The sequence below is a fragment of the Protopterus annectens genome, chromosome 4.part0 (genome assembly GCF_019279795.1).
Source record: "Protopterus annectens isolate FY-2018-M chromosome 4.part0, PAN1.0, whole genome shotgun sequence".
NCBI lineage: Eukaryota > Metazoa > Chordata > Ceratodontiformes > Protopteridae > Protopterus > Protopterus annectens.
This window is the reverse complement of record NC_056733.1, coordinates 392,213,233-392,228,610: the sequence shown is the minus strand read 5'-3', so window position 1 is coordinate 392,228,610 and position 15,378 is coordinate 392,213,233. Positions and strand designations below refer to the sequence as shown.

The 15,378-nt window shown below is 38.8% G+C and overlaps 1 protein-coding gene across 1 annotated transcript in view; it reads left to right on the top strand.

Moving 5' to 3' along the window:
* TMEM132C (transmembrane protein 132C) overlaps positions 1 to 15,378 on the top strand; it is a 2,628,872-nt gene that overhangs the window by 2,095,325 nt on the left and 518,169 nt on the right. The window contains exon 5 of the mRNA XM_044068345.1: positions 1,465 to 1,608. Coding sequence (XP_043924280.1) covers positions 1,465 to 1,608 — 144 coding nt within the window. The remainder of the gene's footprint in view (positions 1 to 1,464; positions 1,609 to 15,378) is intronic.

The window sequence follows — 15,378 nt, the reverse complement described above, 5'->3', positions numbered from 1 at the left end:
GGTTAATACTTATATATAAGGTAGTATGGAGAAGGGCAAAGGTCCTTTCTCATGTGTGCATACCCTTGATCTGCTACTGCCCCTAATACTAACCCTACATATTACCTTACCTAAATCCCTTTCCTTAACAGTATCACTATGCAGACAAAGTGTGTCTGAATGTACTGTTTTGTTTTCAGTTGACCAATCACAGAAGGAAAGAATTTGTTTTCTTTTGTGATTGGTCTAATTTTGGCCACTTTTTTATTATTATTTTATTTTGTTAGCTTCAATAGGCAGAAATAGGTGCAATGTGCATCGATGTTTCTGCATATTGGAGTTTAGTAATAGACAGAGTAATCCTATTAGGCCTTTTGACAGCTGACTGTGGATTGAAGTCCAGCTCCCGAGCAACTGTAGTGATGCACACTTTGTTGTTTTTTACTACTACAAAGCACTTTCATCAATGCTGTAAATGTTTTTTTTTTTTTTTTTTGGAGTAGCATACTCTGACCACAGGATGTGCATTCCCAGTGGGAATAGTCATTATCACAGCCAACATACTTAATGCTAGCACAGAGAAATTCAATTCTGTTTGCTGATGTTATCTAGTAAACTGCAGAGTGCATGATTTAGGGAGGTAGTATCTCAGAGTTGCTTTGTCCAAAAAGGAAAGAAAGGTCCAGAAGTTAAAATGCTCATGTTACAACATCCAGATTTATATAACAAGATTAATTGAATCCTGATGGGAGTTACAGTACAGGGAATTGTAACACTGCATTGGTTCCAAATCTAATTTTCTCATTTCATAATAGAAATTGACATATGTTGCTTCTAAAGTCATCACAACAGATGTACTGCATTAAAATATAAACTTGACATTTATTTTCATGTTGAGTTTATACATTATGTGCTACAAAAATACTCTCACTGAGCTGGTCGTATTACTATCAGTTTACATGCAAACATATTTTAAATGGGTGATACCCTCACCTTTGGGTACAACATGAAAGGAATAGTAAAATTTATGTGGAAGAGTAGCTATTCAATGTACAACTGATGTAGGAATCTGATTCAGAGTTATAAGCTTTCTCCATGTCATTAATCTAAAAGCCTGTTAGCACTTTTATTTAATCACTGTTGGTTGTAATGGTACATACTATGACATAATATCCTTACTCTACAGGCTCCAACACTGAACTGAGTAGTATTATAATATTGTAAATAGGTTCTGGAACAAGTTGGTGGTACAGAGCTCTAAACTGTCAGCAGATTGTTATGAGAGAAAGGATTAGAACCTTGCAAGCTATACAAAGTGATCTTTCTCAGAAGGTTAAGAAAGTAGAAAGGGTAAAGCGCAACTCTTTTGTCTGTGGGAGAAAGATTATAAAGGGTTTAAAAATGAACATTCACATTGGTTACTGTAAATAAAGTCTTGCACCAGAGAGCAGCATTTCCTAACCAGCAATTCATTTTTATCTTTAGGATTCTGAAATCTTGAATACAGCAATTCTCACTGGAAGGACAGTGTCGGTTCCAGTGAAAATCTTTGCTGTTGAGGAGGATGGGACAGTAAGAGATGTGTCAGATTCGGTAGAATGCACCTCGGTTGATGAAGATGTGTTAAAGGTATGGCTTTAATATGTCTTTGGATCTTCACTGTTTAGTTCCTTCTTATGGCTGAACAGCTTCACATGCTACTTGACAATTGGGACTGAGATTAGTTCCTTGTGCTGATCTTTTTTTCTTACGCATATTGATATATACTCCTTAAGTATGCACCCCTCATAACTGTATGCTTGCAGTACTTTTCTTTTTTTTTCATATGCAATGGACAGTAGACTAAAAAATAATGTACTTTGTAGTATGCAGAGCACAGTTCCCTCAGTAATGCAGCTAACAAAATACCACTCGGGCCAGATTCAATAAAGTTTCGCTAAGTGTACACTAAGTGTACATAATATGTATTCAAGACCATTATTTTCTCATTTTTGTGCTTTCTAGTCGCTCAGAAAGATTACAGTAAGTGTGTATGTCGTCTACACTTTGTGGTAACCTTTATGAATCCCCCTCAGTATTTAAGGCTGCAAGAATATCAGTAGCAAAACTAAAATTAGGAGGAAGGTGTGAGTTATGTCTGTGTTATCTGTTCACTCAGAATGGTATACACTTAGTGTACACTTTGTATAGGTGTTATTGAATCCTAGGGAAATGTATATGTTTTTTATTTATTTTCTCTGTCCCTCTGTGTTTACTGAGATAGTCCGGCTGAGATAAAATCCATTTTCAGTGGAGAACCAGGGAAAAAAAGTTCCACAAAAAGTTATACAAATATTTGAACATCAGAATGAAACACCGTTACAGAAATTAAAACTTTGAATATTTTTACAGAGATTAACAATTTATATACCTAGTATTTGTGAATACAGAAATGAAGACAAATAAAATCATATGTACAGTGTAGAGGCATACATTATCAGTTTTACAGTAGGATTAGATAAACCAGTATTTACAGTAGAGTCATAATCACATTAGTGGAAGGTTAGAGTAATGTTTGTTATAAGGTCAGTGCTTTTATATTATTATGTTTTATGTAGGAAAAGTAGTATTTATACAGTAGTGAAGAGTAAGGGTGGAAATTAGAAGAAAAGAGAATGGAGAGTAGTGGTGAAGTGAAGAGATAAGTAAAAATGGAACTGTCAGAAAGATGGAAAGTATGCATGACAGTGGAATTACTAGCATATGCTGTGTTAGTATGTGAGATAGTAGACGTTATTCTATATGCTGTGACTGCAGACTTCATATTATATGCAGTTACAGTATGTATGACAGTAGAGTTACTAGTAAATGCTGTGACAGTATGTTTGACAGTAGAGTTACTAGTAAATGTAGTGCTTACGTATTATCGCAACCACATTACAAACCTGTAAGCGTTCTTCATGTCATGGTCATTTGCTTCATTTTGTTATAAAGGCATCTGCTCTTGGTTGGAAAGATTATGCGATAATACGTAAATGCCGATATTTTTTTTTTTTTTTTGGTTTTCATATGGATGGTCCCTTGCATTGTATGTCAAAATGCTTCAGTTAGGCCATTGCCGGGGGTTGTACTTGTACACCTTATTCAGAACTGTGCTGCTCAGCTGCTGAAGTCAACTTAGGCTGCACAACTAAGAAATGTAATCTCTTAACTGTGGTGGGGAAAGTGGGTGTGTGCTGTTGCCTCCTTGGTCAGTTGGATGCCATAAACTTACAAGTATGCAAAATTACAGTTGTCATCCTTTACCGCTTCCAACTATTTCACGAAGACTGCCATATACACGTACTTGGAACAAGTGAAAGTTTACCGTGACACAAATGTTATGAAGGATAGCCTGTTTTAAAAGGAAACAGTTCCTATTCCCAGGGTGAGTGCAGGCAGTTATTTCTTGGGTTAAAGTGAAATCCTGCCTGCTGTGACACAAGCAATTGTTTTATACTTTTCTGTGGTGAGATACATGCTGGGTTACAGCTTTTGAATGCATTATGCATCTGAAGATGTTTTCTTAATGTATTACTTTTTAATTTCTTTTTCAACACTTGGGTTTTCAGGGGAAAAAAGAAAGTGTGGTACTTGGCGATATGGTACTTACGTATTATCACATGCACTGCACTCACCCTGGGAATGAGAACTGTCTCCTTTTAAAACAGGCTAGCCTTCATAACATTTCTGTCAAGGCAAATGTTCACTTGTTCCAATGACATTGCTAATTATGGCTGCTCCAAAATACCCTTGCGTGTCGGTTTCTTTGGTTTGTAAGCATTCTGCAGTTACATTTTCTTACTTTCTTACCTTTTTTTTTCTTTTTGAACACTTGGGTTTTCAGGGGAAAAAGGAAAGTGTGGTATTTGGCGATGACATTGTGAATTATGGCTCCTCAAAATGTGGTTGCGATAGTACGTAAGTCCCATAAATGCTTTAGCAATATATGTAACAGCAGAGTTACTATTACATGCTTTGACAGTATGTGTGACAGTAGAATTATTAGCATATGCTGTGGCAGTATGTGTGACAGTAGAGTTACTAGGATATGCTGTGGCAGTATGTGTGACAGTAGAGTTACTAGGGTATGCTGTGACAGTATGCATGATTGTAGAGTTACTAGTGTATGTTGTGACAGTAGAGTTAATACTATATGCTGTGACAGTATGTGTGACAATAGAATTACTAGTAAATGCTGTGACAGTATATTTGACAGCAGAGTTACTAGTAAATGCTGTGACAGTATGTGTGACACTAGAGTTGCTAGTTTATGCTTATCGGTATGTGTAACAGTTAAGTTACTAGGATATGTTGTGACAGTAGAGTTACTAGTGTATGTTGTGACAGTATGTGTGGCAATAGTTATACATGTGACAAGAATTAATAGCAAATGCTGTTGGATGGGGTTAAGAAAGTGGCTAGTGAGGATGTGTATAAACAATATGGGGATGAGAGGGTGGTGTCATGACTAAAGTAGTGATAGGTGAAGAGAGGATTGATAACAGAATTTCTGGGTATATAGATAGGGTGTCCTATGAGTTTATCCAGGAGTAGTGCAGGAGTTATTTCTGAGGTGTCATTTTAGTTCTGCTTTGATGATGTTTTTCTTTTTGATATGTTTTAAGTGAAGTGACATATAATTCCACAGTTTATTGACAAGGTGGGAGTATGGAGAATCACCAGCAGAGATATTAGATTTGGTTGTGTCTAGCAGGAATGCGTTGTTGGAATATAGGGTTTTGCTACTAGTTTGTGGTTGCAGTAGATTTCTTAGAGACGGGCATTTGTACAAGCAGAAGGTGCTGTTCATATTTTATTTATGAAGATAGATGATGCATGTAGGAGGGAAGGGAATAGATTGGTTTCAGCTATTACTTTTCTAGTGTTATCTGTGAGCATTTTTGGCCATGTAGAGGTAGCCTAGTTTTTTTATGGGTTTTCTTTATGGCTTGGAGTACATAGGTTCATAGGTTGGTACTAGGCTATCGGCCCTAAGGCCTATGCAAGCCTAGCCAAAACAATTCCCTGGAAATGTCTTCCCACAATATTTACTTCTCTGGGCCCCTGTCTAGTAGGGTGACTGACATGACCCCGGGGTGAATTTCGTATCTACCATCCAATCTTCAAGGTTCCTTTTGAAAAGGGCCAATGAGGCACTCTGCTTGACATGTATGGGCAGTCTATTCCAGAGTATGGGGAGTCTCTGCGTCAGGAACCTATTCCTCAAGCATGTTTTGTTCATTGTGATGATAAGGTTTAGATCCCTGGAGCGTGTGGCCCTGAGGGATTGGGATTTCTTTAAGTGGAGCATGTCCAACAGCTCAGGGTTGACATGACCTTGTATGTTAAGCAGAGATCGCCTCTGAGTAGACGATATGCCACAGAGTATAGCTGGAGTTTTTTTTAGATGGTCAGCATATGGTATCTGCTTTAGGCCTGTGATTCTTTTAGTGAGGTATTTCTGTGGCCTTTCCAGCTGTTGCAGATGTCTTGTGAGGTACATACCAAATGGGGCATTATACTCTATAATGGGTCTAATGAGGGATGAGTACAGTGGGACAATGACCTCCTTTTTTCTGGATGAAAAGCCCTTAGTGATGAGATGTGCCAAATAGAAGGATTTCCTGACTGTTGTGGCTATGTTGTTATCGAAAGTGAGACCACTGTCCACTTGTGTCCCTAAGTCTCTCATCACACGTTCGATGTTTAGTGTCCTGCCACCTATGTGGTAGTTCATGGGTACATGTGTTTTTCCAAAGGGGATAACTATACATTTCTTGGCATTAAGCTTGAGCCCATGGCTCTGTCACCAGGCATCTGTTGTTGTAAGGCCCTTTTGTAGAATATCCACATCATTTGGGGATTCAATAATGGCTCCCAGTTTGCAGTTATCTACAAACTTTGTTAGCCAGAGTCCCTTAGTGTTGGCCTGTACTTCAGAGAAGTAGATGCCAACCAAAAGTGGTCCCAGGACTGAACCATGAGGTACTCCACTTGTCACTTGTCGGGAGCTAGATTTGGAGTCGGCTACTTTTACAGTCTGGGTTCTGTCAGTAAGCCAGTTGGCAACCCATCGAGTGATGCAGGGATTTATGCCCAGCTTAGTATGTTTATCTATGATTCCAGAGTGGGGGATGGTGTCAAAGGCCTTGGCAAGGTCCAGATAGGCTGTGTGGACCGCCTTACCCTCGTCCACAGCTCTGGAGATCAATGTGAAGAAGTCAATCAGATGCATGAGACAAGATCGGCCCTTCACAAACCCAAACTGGGTGGGTTCCAGTGTTTGAAGGCTGCCAATGTCTTTGTTTATAAGTTCCATGATAATGCGTTCCATGCCCTTGCAGATCAGGCTTGTTAGACTGATGGGACGGTAGTTCCAGGGATCCAAGGCGGATCCTCCCTTGTGGAGCCAGATAACTGTAGCTGTGCGCCACTCAGTGGGCACGAAGCCTGAGGTGAGGCTATTTTTAAACATGACACTTAGGTGGGGTGCCAGTTCATTTTGTAGTTCATGTAGTACACAGCCAGGGATGTCATCTGGTCCCATGGATGCTGTATTCTTAGCTTTGGAGAGTGCTGTTTCTACCTGTGTGGCTGTGATTATCAGAATTTGGCAATCTTTTGGTATTGAGATGGGCCCTTTAGGGGGTGAAAGGGGGGTGAAGTTGGCACTAAATCGATCTGCCAGGATATTGGCAATATCCTTGGGATCAGTATATTTAATGCCATTCTGTTGTAGCTCAGAGCAGATCTGAGCATTTCCATTTAGATTCTTGACATAACTATAGAATGCCTTGTGGTTGTCTTTGGAATCTTTGGCAATTTTATTTTCGTAACTAGCTTTTGAGGATTTTATGAGGGATCTCAGCTTCTTACTGAGGCTGGTGAGGGAGTTTTTTGCATCCTGGGATTTTCCTCTTTTCTGCAACAGTTTCTTCATTCTGTTGTATAGTTTGTTTATAGCATGGGGACCACCAGATTGGCTTCCTTTTTTTGGAGAAGAGAATCTTGGTTCTATATGGGATGGCACGATTCATGCACGAGTGGATGTGCTCGTACAGTGCCTTAGTGTAGGATTCTGCAGTCGAATTTCCAGATCCCGTCTGTGTGGGTGTCATGAAGTTTGTCACTTCTGACTTCAGTGGCATGAAGTTGGCTTTGGAAATTTTTTTTAAGGAGGTTTCCTTACTAGGGGGTGGGGGTGGGATGTGGCTGCCAAGGGTGATTTGCTTATGGTCAGACCTGACCAATGAGAGGGTGACCACTGGTGTGGAGCATCTATCTCCCATGTTGGTAATGACCAGGTCTAGGATATTGGAGCCCCTGGTGGGACAATGGATTAGTTGATCCACTGCATTGGAATTTATGAATTCCAAGAATCATTGGGAAAAGGAGTTGGTACCCGAGTAGTTTTCCCAATAAATGCAGGGTAGTTGAAATCACCCAGTATTAGGGTGTTTGGTTGTATCTTAATATTTTCCAGTATGTTTAGGAAGGTGTAGTGAGAATCTTGGGGTATGGTGGGGTATCTGTAGCAAGCTACAATTTGGATTGCAGTCTTACCTAGTGTTAGTTGCACCTGGAGAATGTCAGATGCATTGTGTTGGGCAACTAGCCTGGAGGTGTGAATATGGACACTCCTCCACCTTTAGTGTTTCGGTCTTGGTTTTGTGGCCGAAAAGTGTGGTAAGAATTGTAGCCTGGTATTGCAGGGGTGCTCTCTGGAGCCCTGAACCAGGTCTCAGTCACTGCACGGATATCAATGTTCTCCATTTTTAGGAGTGCCTCAAGAGAGTGCATTTTGAGGTTTAGACTTCTAGCATTGAGTAGCATTACCTTCAGATTTTGCATGCTTGTATCTGTTACGGTGGTGGTTTTATCCTTTGAACCTTGCCTAAAAAAGGCACTATAGGGGTGGCAAGAGCTTTAGCCAGTAACCTGAATCCCAGGGGTGACAGGTGCAGACCATCTTTGGCAAAGCATACTCATGTTGATCATGTCTTCCCAGGCAGACAAATACTGGATCCCCTTTGTATGACACCATAAGCTTAGCCAATTGTTGAAGTCAATCATTTTGTCTTTATACTGTGGTATCATTCTGGGCGAAGGCAGGATGCTACTCAGGGCTAGGGTCATACCTGCCTGGGTCACATGATCCAAGAGCTCTTCCATGTCTCTTTTCATGTAGTCCAGTGAGGTACATCTCAAGTCATTCACTCCAGCATGGACAATGACAGAGTCGTATTTGTACTTGTTGTGGAGTGACTTGAGTGCATGCGTTATGTGGCGGATCCCGGCACCCAACTGACTGTAATTTTCTCCTTGTTCAGCCTGGTGAGTGGGACATCAGTGTGCCTGACTATAGAGTCACCTATGACTAAAGTGTTGGGTACATTATCTTGCCTTAGGGGCTGTTGTTGGGTGGCACACTGGTGTTGTGAGTTATGTGTCACTTTGGTTGTGACTGGTGTTTGTTTGCGTTTCGGCTTCGGAGGTCCTTGTTGCTTGGGCAGGTTAATGTTAAGGCCCTCCGCATATGTGTGTTTAGTGTTGCTATGTGTGGGTGTTGATGGTGTGGGTTTTAAAGTGCTATGAGTTGTTAGAGGTGTAATGCAGGTGTTAGCCTTCTCCTCTTGACTGTCTAGCACAATCTTGACCGGAGAGAGCTTTGTTTCCAGTTTGGCTACGTAAGTGCATCTCTCGCAGGTTGTAGTGTTGGGTGGTAGGAGGAGAGGATTGTCTGTGTACATGAGACAGTTGCCGCATTGCCCCAGTATGCCCAGATTCACCAGGTGGACAGGAGAAATCACTGGAAGCTGACCCTTGGACATGCCAGTTTAGGTGCTTTTTTGTAAAGTTCAAGAGCTGTTTTCCCTTACCTTTGCAAGGTACTTTGCAATTGTAGGCTGTTTAGTGCCTATGATTAATTTCTCCTTATTGGCAAGGAGAGCTGAGTGCTTGTATCAGTTTCAGGCTTCCTAGTGCTTTCCAGCAGGTTCTAGAGCAAGTGCTAGTCACAGGGGTTCATATCTAATATCTAATATCATCTAATATCTAATACTGTCATTGAATGAGATTCCTGGGAGTTTCATTTGAGAAGCAGTTGCAGTTTTTGTGTCCTTGGATGATATAATATGGAATGATTGTTTTCTTGAGAGTAATTTTTGGGGGTAAAAAGCATTAGTTAGATCTTTTAGCATTAAGAAGTAGGTCATGATCTGAAAGACAGGATTCTGTGGAGATGAGTGTCTGCTGTGTGATATACTGGAGGTTATCTAGTGGTGGTGCTGAACAGATGAGTGTAGTTTCAGTTTTGTTATTACTCACACAACTTGATAAATGCCCTAAGAATATTTAATTATTTTGAAGAAGTAGATATTCAACTATAACATTATGAGTTTAGAAGAGAACTGAGAGCTCAGAATTTGGATATTGAATTTGTTTCTCATGGTGGCAGAACACTAAGAAGCCTAAAAAAGGTAGTAAGTGCTATGTTTTTTGAGAGGAAACAAATTACAAATATTTAATAGTGTTACATTTCAAAACAAGAAAAAATACATATCAGCTATAAGGGAAAAACTGGAGTTAATTAACCTACACAGAAACAAAATTCCTTTTATTCACTATTTACTCTTTACAATAACTCAAAGCTCATGAAAATTATAGAAATTAAGACAAGGATTGAATTTGGTGAGGTATATGATTCATTGATAAAATACATAATTATCTGTGGTATAAGACATGATCAGAAAAGATGAATGCTTTCTTTGCAGGCATAATTGGCCTTATCTGAAGCTGCAGATGTGTAGAGAACAAGTGAAATTACAACCACATATTTAAGTTGATTAGTTTAAGATCACAGAAGAGAGTAAGGTAAAATGTGAGTGTAGTGTACAAATGATGCCTAAGGTGAAAATATGCAGTAATAATAACAGGGACAGGAAAAAGCAGTGAGGTGCACAGAATGTGTGCAGCAGTAGTAATTTAAGACATGTGTACTAGGCATAGCTATATAAGACATAGAGCTAGACATTCCCAGCATTTAATGAGCATTGGATAAGTTATGGTGAAATGAATCATCTTACAAAGATGTGTAAATGAAAACATAAGATTGCTCAAATTAATTTGCACATCATTTTGACAAAGTATGGAAATGGTACTATTAAAATGAAAAGAGTTGGTTCTGTAACATCAGAGAAGAAAGCACACGTAACAATAATCAGTCAGACAAGAAAAGCTCAGAACTGATAAGCAAAGAAATTAATTTAAATTTGATACTGTTACAGTGTAGAATAGTTTGTCAGAAAGTGCATTTAACATCCGGGAATCCTAAGGCAGTGAGGGTAAATCTCTGTGGACAATTGCCTATTGAAATATAGACACTTGTAATGTCAAATGCTAACATGCTGAAAATAAAAACACCAAAAATGCAGAAGAAGAGTAAATATTTAACATTGTTCTTCTTCTTTAAGCTTCATTTTCACAATGTGTGTGTGTGTGGGGGGGGGGCAAGCTCCCCACACCTCCTGAACTTACATATACAAACTCCAAGATCACCATACTTCAGAGGGAAAAGAATAGTCTGAGAAATGGCCATTCTCAGACTTGGTATACAAGTCTGTTTTTTCAGCCATTCAGTCTCAACATTAAGGGCCGAATGATAGTGGACCTTGACATTTCAAATGGTTAACTCTGTGGACATTATTGACATATTCAGAACACCAAATGAAGCTGATTGGGTCAAAAGCTAATGAAATATGAGTGTAAAATAGAAAGTATAGAATCTTTTTTCAAATAGTACTGTAGGAAGGAAATTTACTTAATGCTTTGTGTTGCTTAGTTTGTAGAAAGTTTGTCATGGCAAAACATATTCATTATACCGACACAAAGTCAATGTGTACAGGAAGAGCTGCACAACCATTCTGCATGGTCTACAGATTCATATGAAATACAAAGTGCATAACCTTACTGATTTGTTTACAGGTTTACTGGAAGATTACCACATTCAGATAAGTCTAGATGTTATGCCGGTAATGTGTGCTACATGAAAAGTGCTGGAAGCTCTCAACAATAGATGAAAACAGGAATTAAACTTAGTGGAATACACAGGTCTCATTAAGAAGTAGAGGCAACAGAAATAGAATGGGTGATTAGCGTGGTCACTGCTGTTAAGCAAGAAAATAATCACATTTTATTGATTTGCTTGAGTGGAATAAAGCAATTAAAGAGAATGTTACTCACTGCTTATATCTGAGGACATTATCTTGGCTATGCCAAATGCTAAATTCTTTTTTTTTTCTGTGAGAAGCAAACCATGCAGATAAAGCTAGATGGAGAAAGCTGCAGTTGTCAGTGTACATTTAATATGACTTTAGGAAGATACAGGTTAATGGGACTTATGTGTGGCATCCCATCAACACCGGAAGTATTTGAAAGAAAAGATGCAACACGTTTTTCAAGGCTTAGAAATGCTCTGATCATACATTGTGATCTGCTCATGTGGGTTCAAACAAAAGAAGAGCTTGGGAAGAAACGGATAAGAGTTACCAAAGAGAGTGAGAGAGTATAACTTTAAATAACAAGAGTCTCGTTTCTCATAGGAGTGATATTCTGACAATAGATGGGCTAAAGCCAGAGTCAGAGAAAGTCAAAGCAGTACTGCAAATGTCAAATCCGAAGATAAAACAGGAATTAATGACAGTTTGGAAATGAGTAGCATCTTACAGTTTAAACCTAATATATGTGAGATAACTATGCCATTTGTGCAGGATGTAGCTATGAACAGCAACGTCTACTACAGATTACTATGTCTGCTACAGGTTACTGTGAGGTTATCCTGTCGCCTACACATTACTGAAAGACGATCTATGCCTGGCATGGGTCTGTATTAGTTTGTCAAAGTCTAATTACAGTAAACGGCTGTTCATTGAAACAAATTCACAGAATGGCCATTCACTGAATGTTCACATCAGTGAATGTTGAAATGACTTGGCCAACATATGGAAATTTGCCCTTTTCCCCACTGTAGTGCAATCTCAGAGTTGGTATATATACGTAGGAGGGGTGCGGGGGTTGTAGCCTGCCACTTTGGTGAGTTTGATGTACTGTGGTGTGTGTGTGTGTGTGTGTGTGTGTGTGTGTGTGTGTGTGTGTGTGTGTGCGCGCGTGTATGTGTGTGTGTGTGTGTGTGTGTGTGTGTGTGTGTGTGTGTGCGCGCGCCAGTTGGTCTGTTGGCAAAGTCATCTCCTTCCCTGGGGAAAACATTCATTGATGTGAATGTTTGAGGAATGGCCACTCAGGGATTTCCATTCGATGAATTGCTGTTCATTGTAATTAGACTTCGACAAACTGATAAAGACCCACCTGGCATATAAGGCTTCCTCGGATCCAGCTCTGATGGACCTTTTGCACATCTGCAAAATGAACAGCATCCGAACCATTAGATCCAAGATTTATATTTTGCTTTTGACATAAATAAGACATATTGATAGACATATATGTGTCTCAGAAGATCCCCATGCTCTAGAACAGGCTTTCCATCCATGGGAAGCAGAGTCCATCTCTAACTCTATTTAAATGTTACCTTGACCAAATGATGGGAAATCAGAAATTCACACCAGGTCTGATCCCATCTGTGATAGAGATGAGAGTAATGCCCAAACTAACATACCTCCCACATAACTTCTAGAAACTTCTTAACTAATATACCCCTGCTAATAAACACCCATGATACATAGGGACACAACTGAGTTAAATTGCATGACCAAGCATGTAAGGGCCCTGGTGGTCATTGGCCTAGTGAATACCTATGAACCTGTGAACCTAAGAGTTTTAATCTGCCCAAGAAACCAGTAATAAGTGCATCTATGATAAACACTGTGATGTGAATAGTAAAAGAAGTGCTCCAGGACAGTAGCTTATGGGTAAACGTAATTTAGAAATGAATGGAAGAAAGATGTGCTAAGTTTTTACAGTAGTAAGTATGTATGCGAAAAAAAATCCATGGTGTGTTTATAGCAAAGAAGAACAAGCTTCTTCAGTGAGAGAGAGAGAGAAAATATTCTGTGTCTAAGGCATAATATTCAAAATTGACAAGATTATTTTACTCAATCACTAAAGACGAAATATACTTGAGAACATGTAATTTACTTTTTAAATAGGGAGATACAAGGAAAGAGCAAGAGGTACTAAAAATGGATGTGAGAAAAGTAAAGAAATGATGCACAGCTATGATGTGTGCAATTCATACCATAATAACGATACCTAAGAAGAGTTGTTGACATTATGCAGTAATTAGAAGACCATGGAGTGAGACATAAGTGCTTACACATTTGTTGTAATTCAAAAAAGACATGTACTTGATAAGCGTAGATTATTATTATTCTAAAACCCTGAATTGTTTAAATTAAGCATGCTACAAGTGGTGGTGGTATATTTGCATTGAAGTGTCTGCTTTCTTAAGGCAAGGCATACCTGTTTTTGTAATATTACATGATGATCCACAATTTGACTATGGAATGTAAAAGACTTTAACAATAATAACATTCTTAGCATGTCACTACAAGTGCATAGCAGCCACATTCGAATGGCCAGGTGGTGAGAACAATTTAGACAATAAACATTCTAATGAAAAAGGGCATTGTTATTAACTTCAAGGATCGTCGTCTTGCAGTTTTACAGTATACGACTACATCATTGCAAAACCTGAAACTCTCACGACCTCTGCTTTTAAAGAGCAGAAGATTATAGAGGATATTTCTAACTTCTGCCACCATCGTAATATTAACGAATCAAGGCAAGGCAAGGTCAAATACATTCAAGAAAGAAAATGACAGAGACAGAAGTACTACTTTGATAAACATTCCAGGGGACTCCCTGAGTTGCAGAGTGAGAATGCAATAATCACAGCCAGGTCAGCAGCATGAACTTGTAGGAACTGGCTGCGCAGCTGAACAGAGATCCTGTGTTGCTCATAGGGATATTGGTACAAGAGAAACCAGAGGGATGTGTTTAAGACAAGAGTGTCTAATCCAAAGTCCTCTTTGCATTCTAAGAAAGTTCTAAAATGCTAAAATGTCATGATAACTGTGTATGTAAACGGATGCATCATTGCATGATCATTTTTTTAACTTTTATTAAAAAGCAGATTAAAAAAGCAACATATTGCTCTATGGCTTTAAGACATGAGCAGTAATTCTGTTTGATGTGCACCTTATGTGTTCATTCTCAAAGTTTTTGGCAAGTATGTTAATGACCTCATGAAAGCTGGCCATATACATGAAACTCTACTAAGCATCCAGAGAGAGAGAGAGAAACAGAGAGAAAGAAAGAGACTGCAACTGTTTCTGAGTTACTATGCACAACTTGATTGTGTTGTAAAGTTCACATAAAAGTGAGCTGTAACCTAAACAGCCAGCACTATGAGAACTTTGACTTATTATGGCTTGCCATTAAGCAGGAAATATTCATTAGATGTTTCCTCTGCACTCTTTTTTCATTAGAGTATTTATTTTTCAACCTTTTCATCTCTGTAAATATGCAAAAAGTTTCTAATGTATTCTCCTGGTTGGGATCCAGACATGAACTTTTTATGAAAAAGTTCTTGCAAAATAATATGTTTGTCTATAAGTCAGGCAGTCTACTTCTGTACTTTAATTTCACTTTTCTTGCTGTTTCTTAAAGATAGTATCAGGCTTCAAAGAGGGAACCTTGGATTGTACCCCACTCTTATATGAGATAAAAACGTCTCCCACTAAATTCCTCACAGTACATACATTATATGAGCTGTACCGTATAATAGAACTCCAAATCCAAAGTGTGGATGTCATCTGTAAACCCTGGAATTTTAATGTACTTCTGTTTCAAGTAAAAAAAAAAATCCCTGGATAAGGAATGGCAAACAAACAGATCGATTTACCTTGTTGCTTCTAGATTTTTATCTGTTTGCACCTTCATATTTATTCCTAAGGGCCCTAGCCTTAGAGCAATAACAGACAATTGTGTTTGATAAATATAGATGCATTTTTAGTGTAAGGATTGACAGACTGTCCAGGCAAAATCTAACTAAGAATGTTGCTGAAACAAGGCATTCCTGCAGTTCTGTATATGTAACCATCAAAGAGTAAAAACAAATTTGAGTTGATTTCTTCTTTTCCTTGATCTTTCACTGCATTAACGGTAGCTTTTGTACAAGCTCTGTAGAGATGTTGTTAAAATTCTGAAGGAGCATGATTTTAAAGCAGTGTTTCATTGACAAAAAGGAAAATGACACAAGGCTCTACCATTTAACTGCATAGTTTTATGTTCAATGTTGTTTCACAAAAGGTAGATAAACTGTGAGCAGGTGTATAGATGTAAGTCATTTTTGGAGGTGTAATG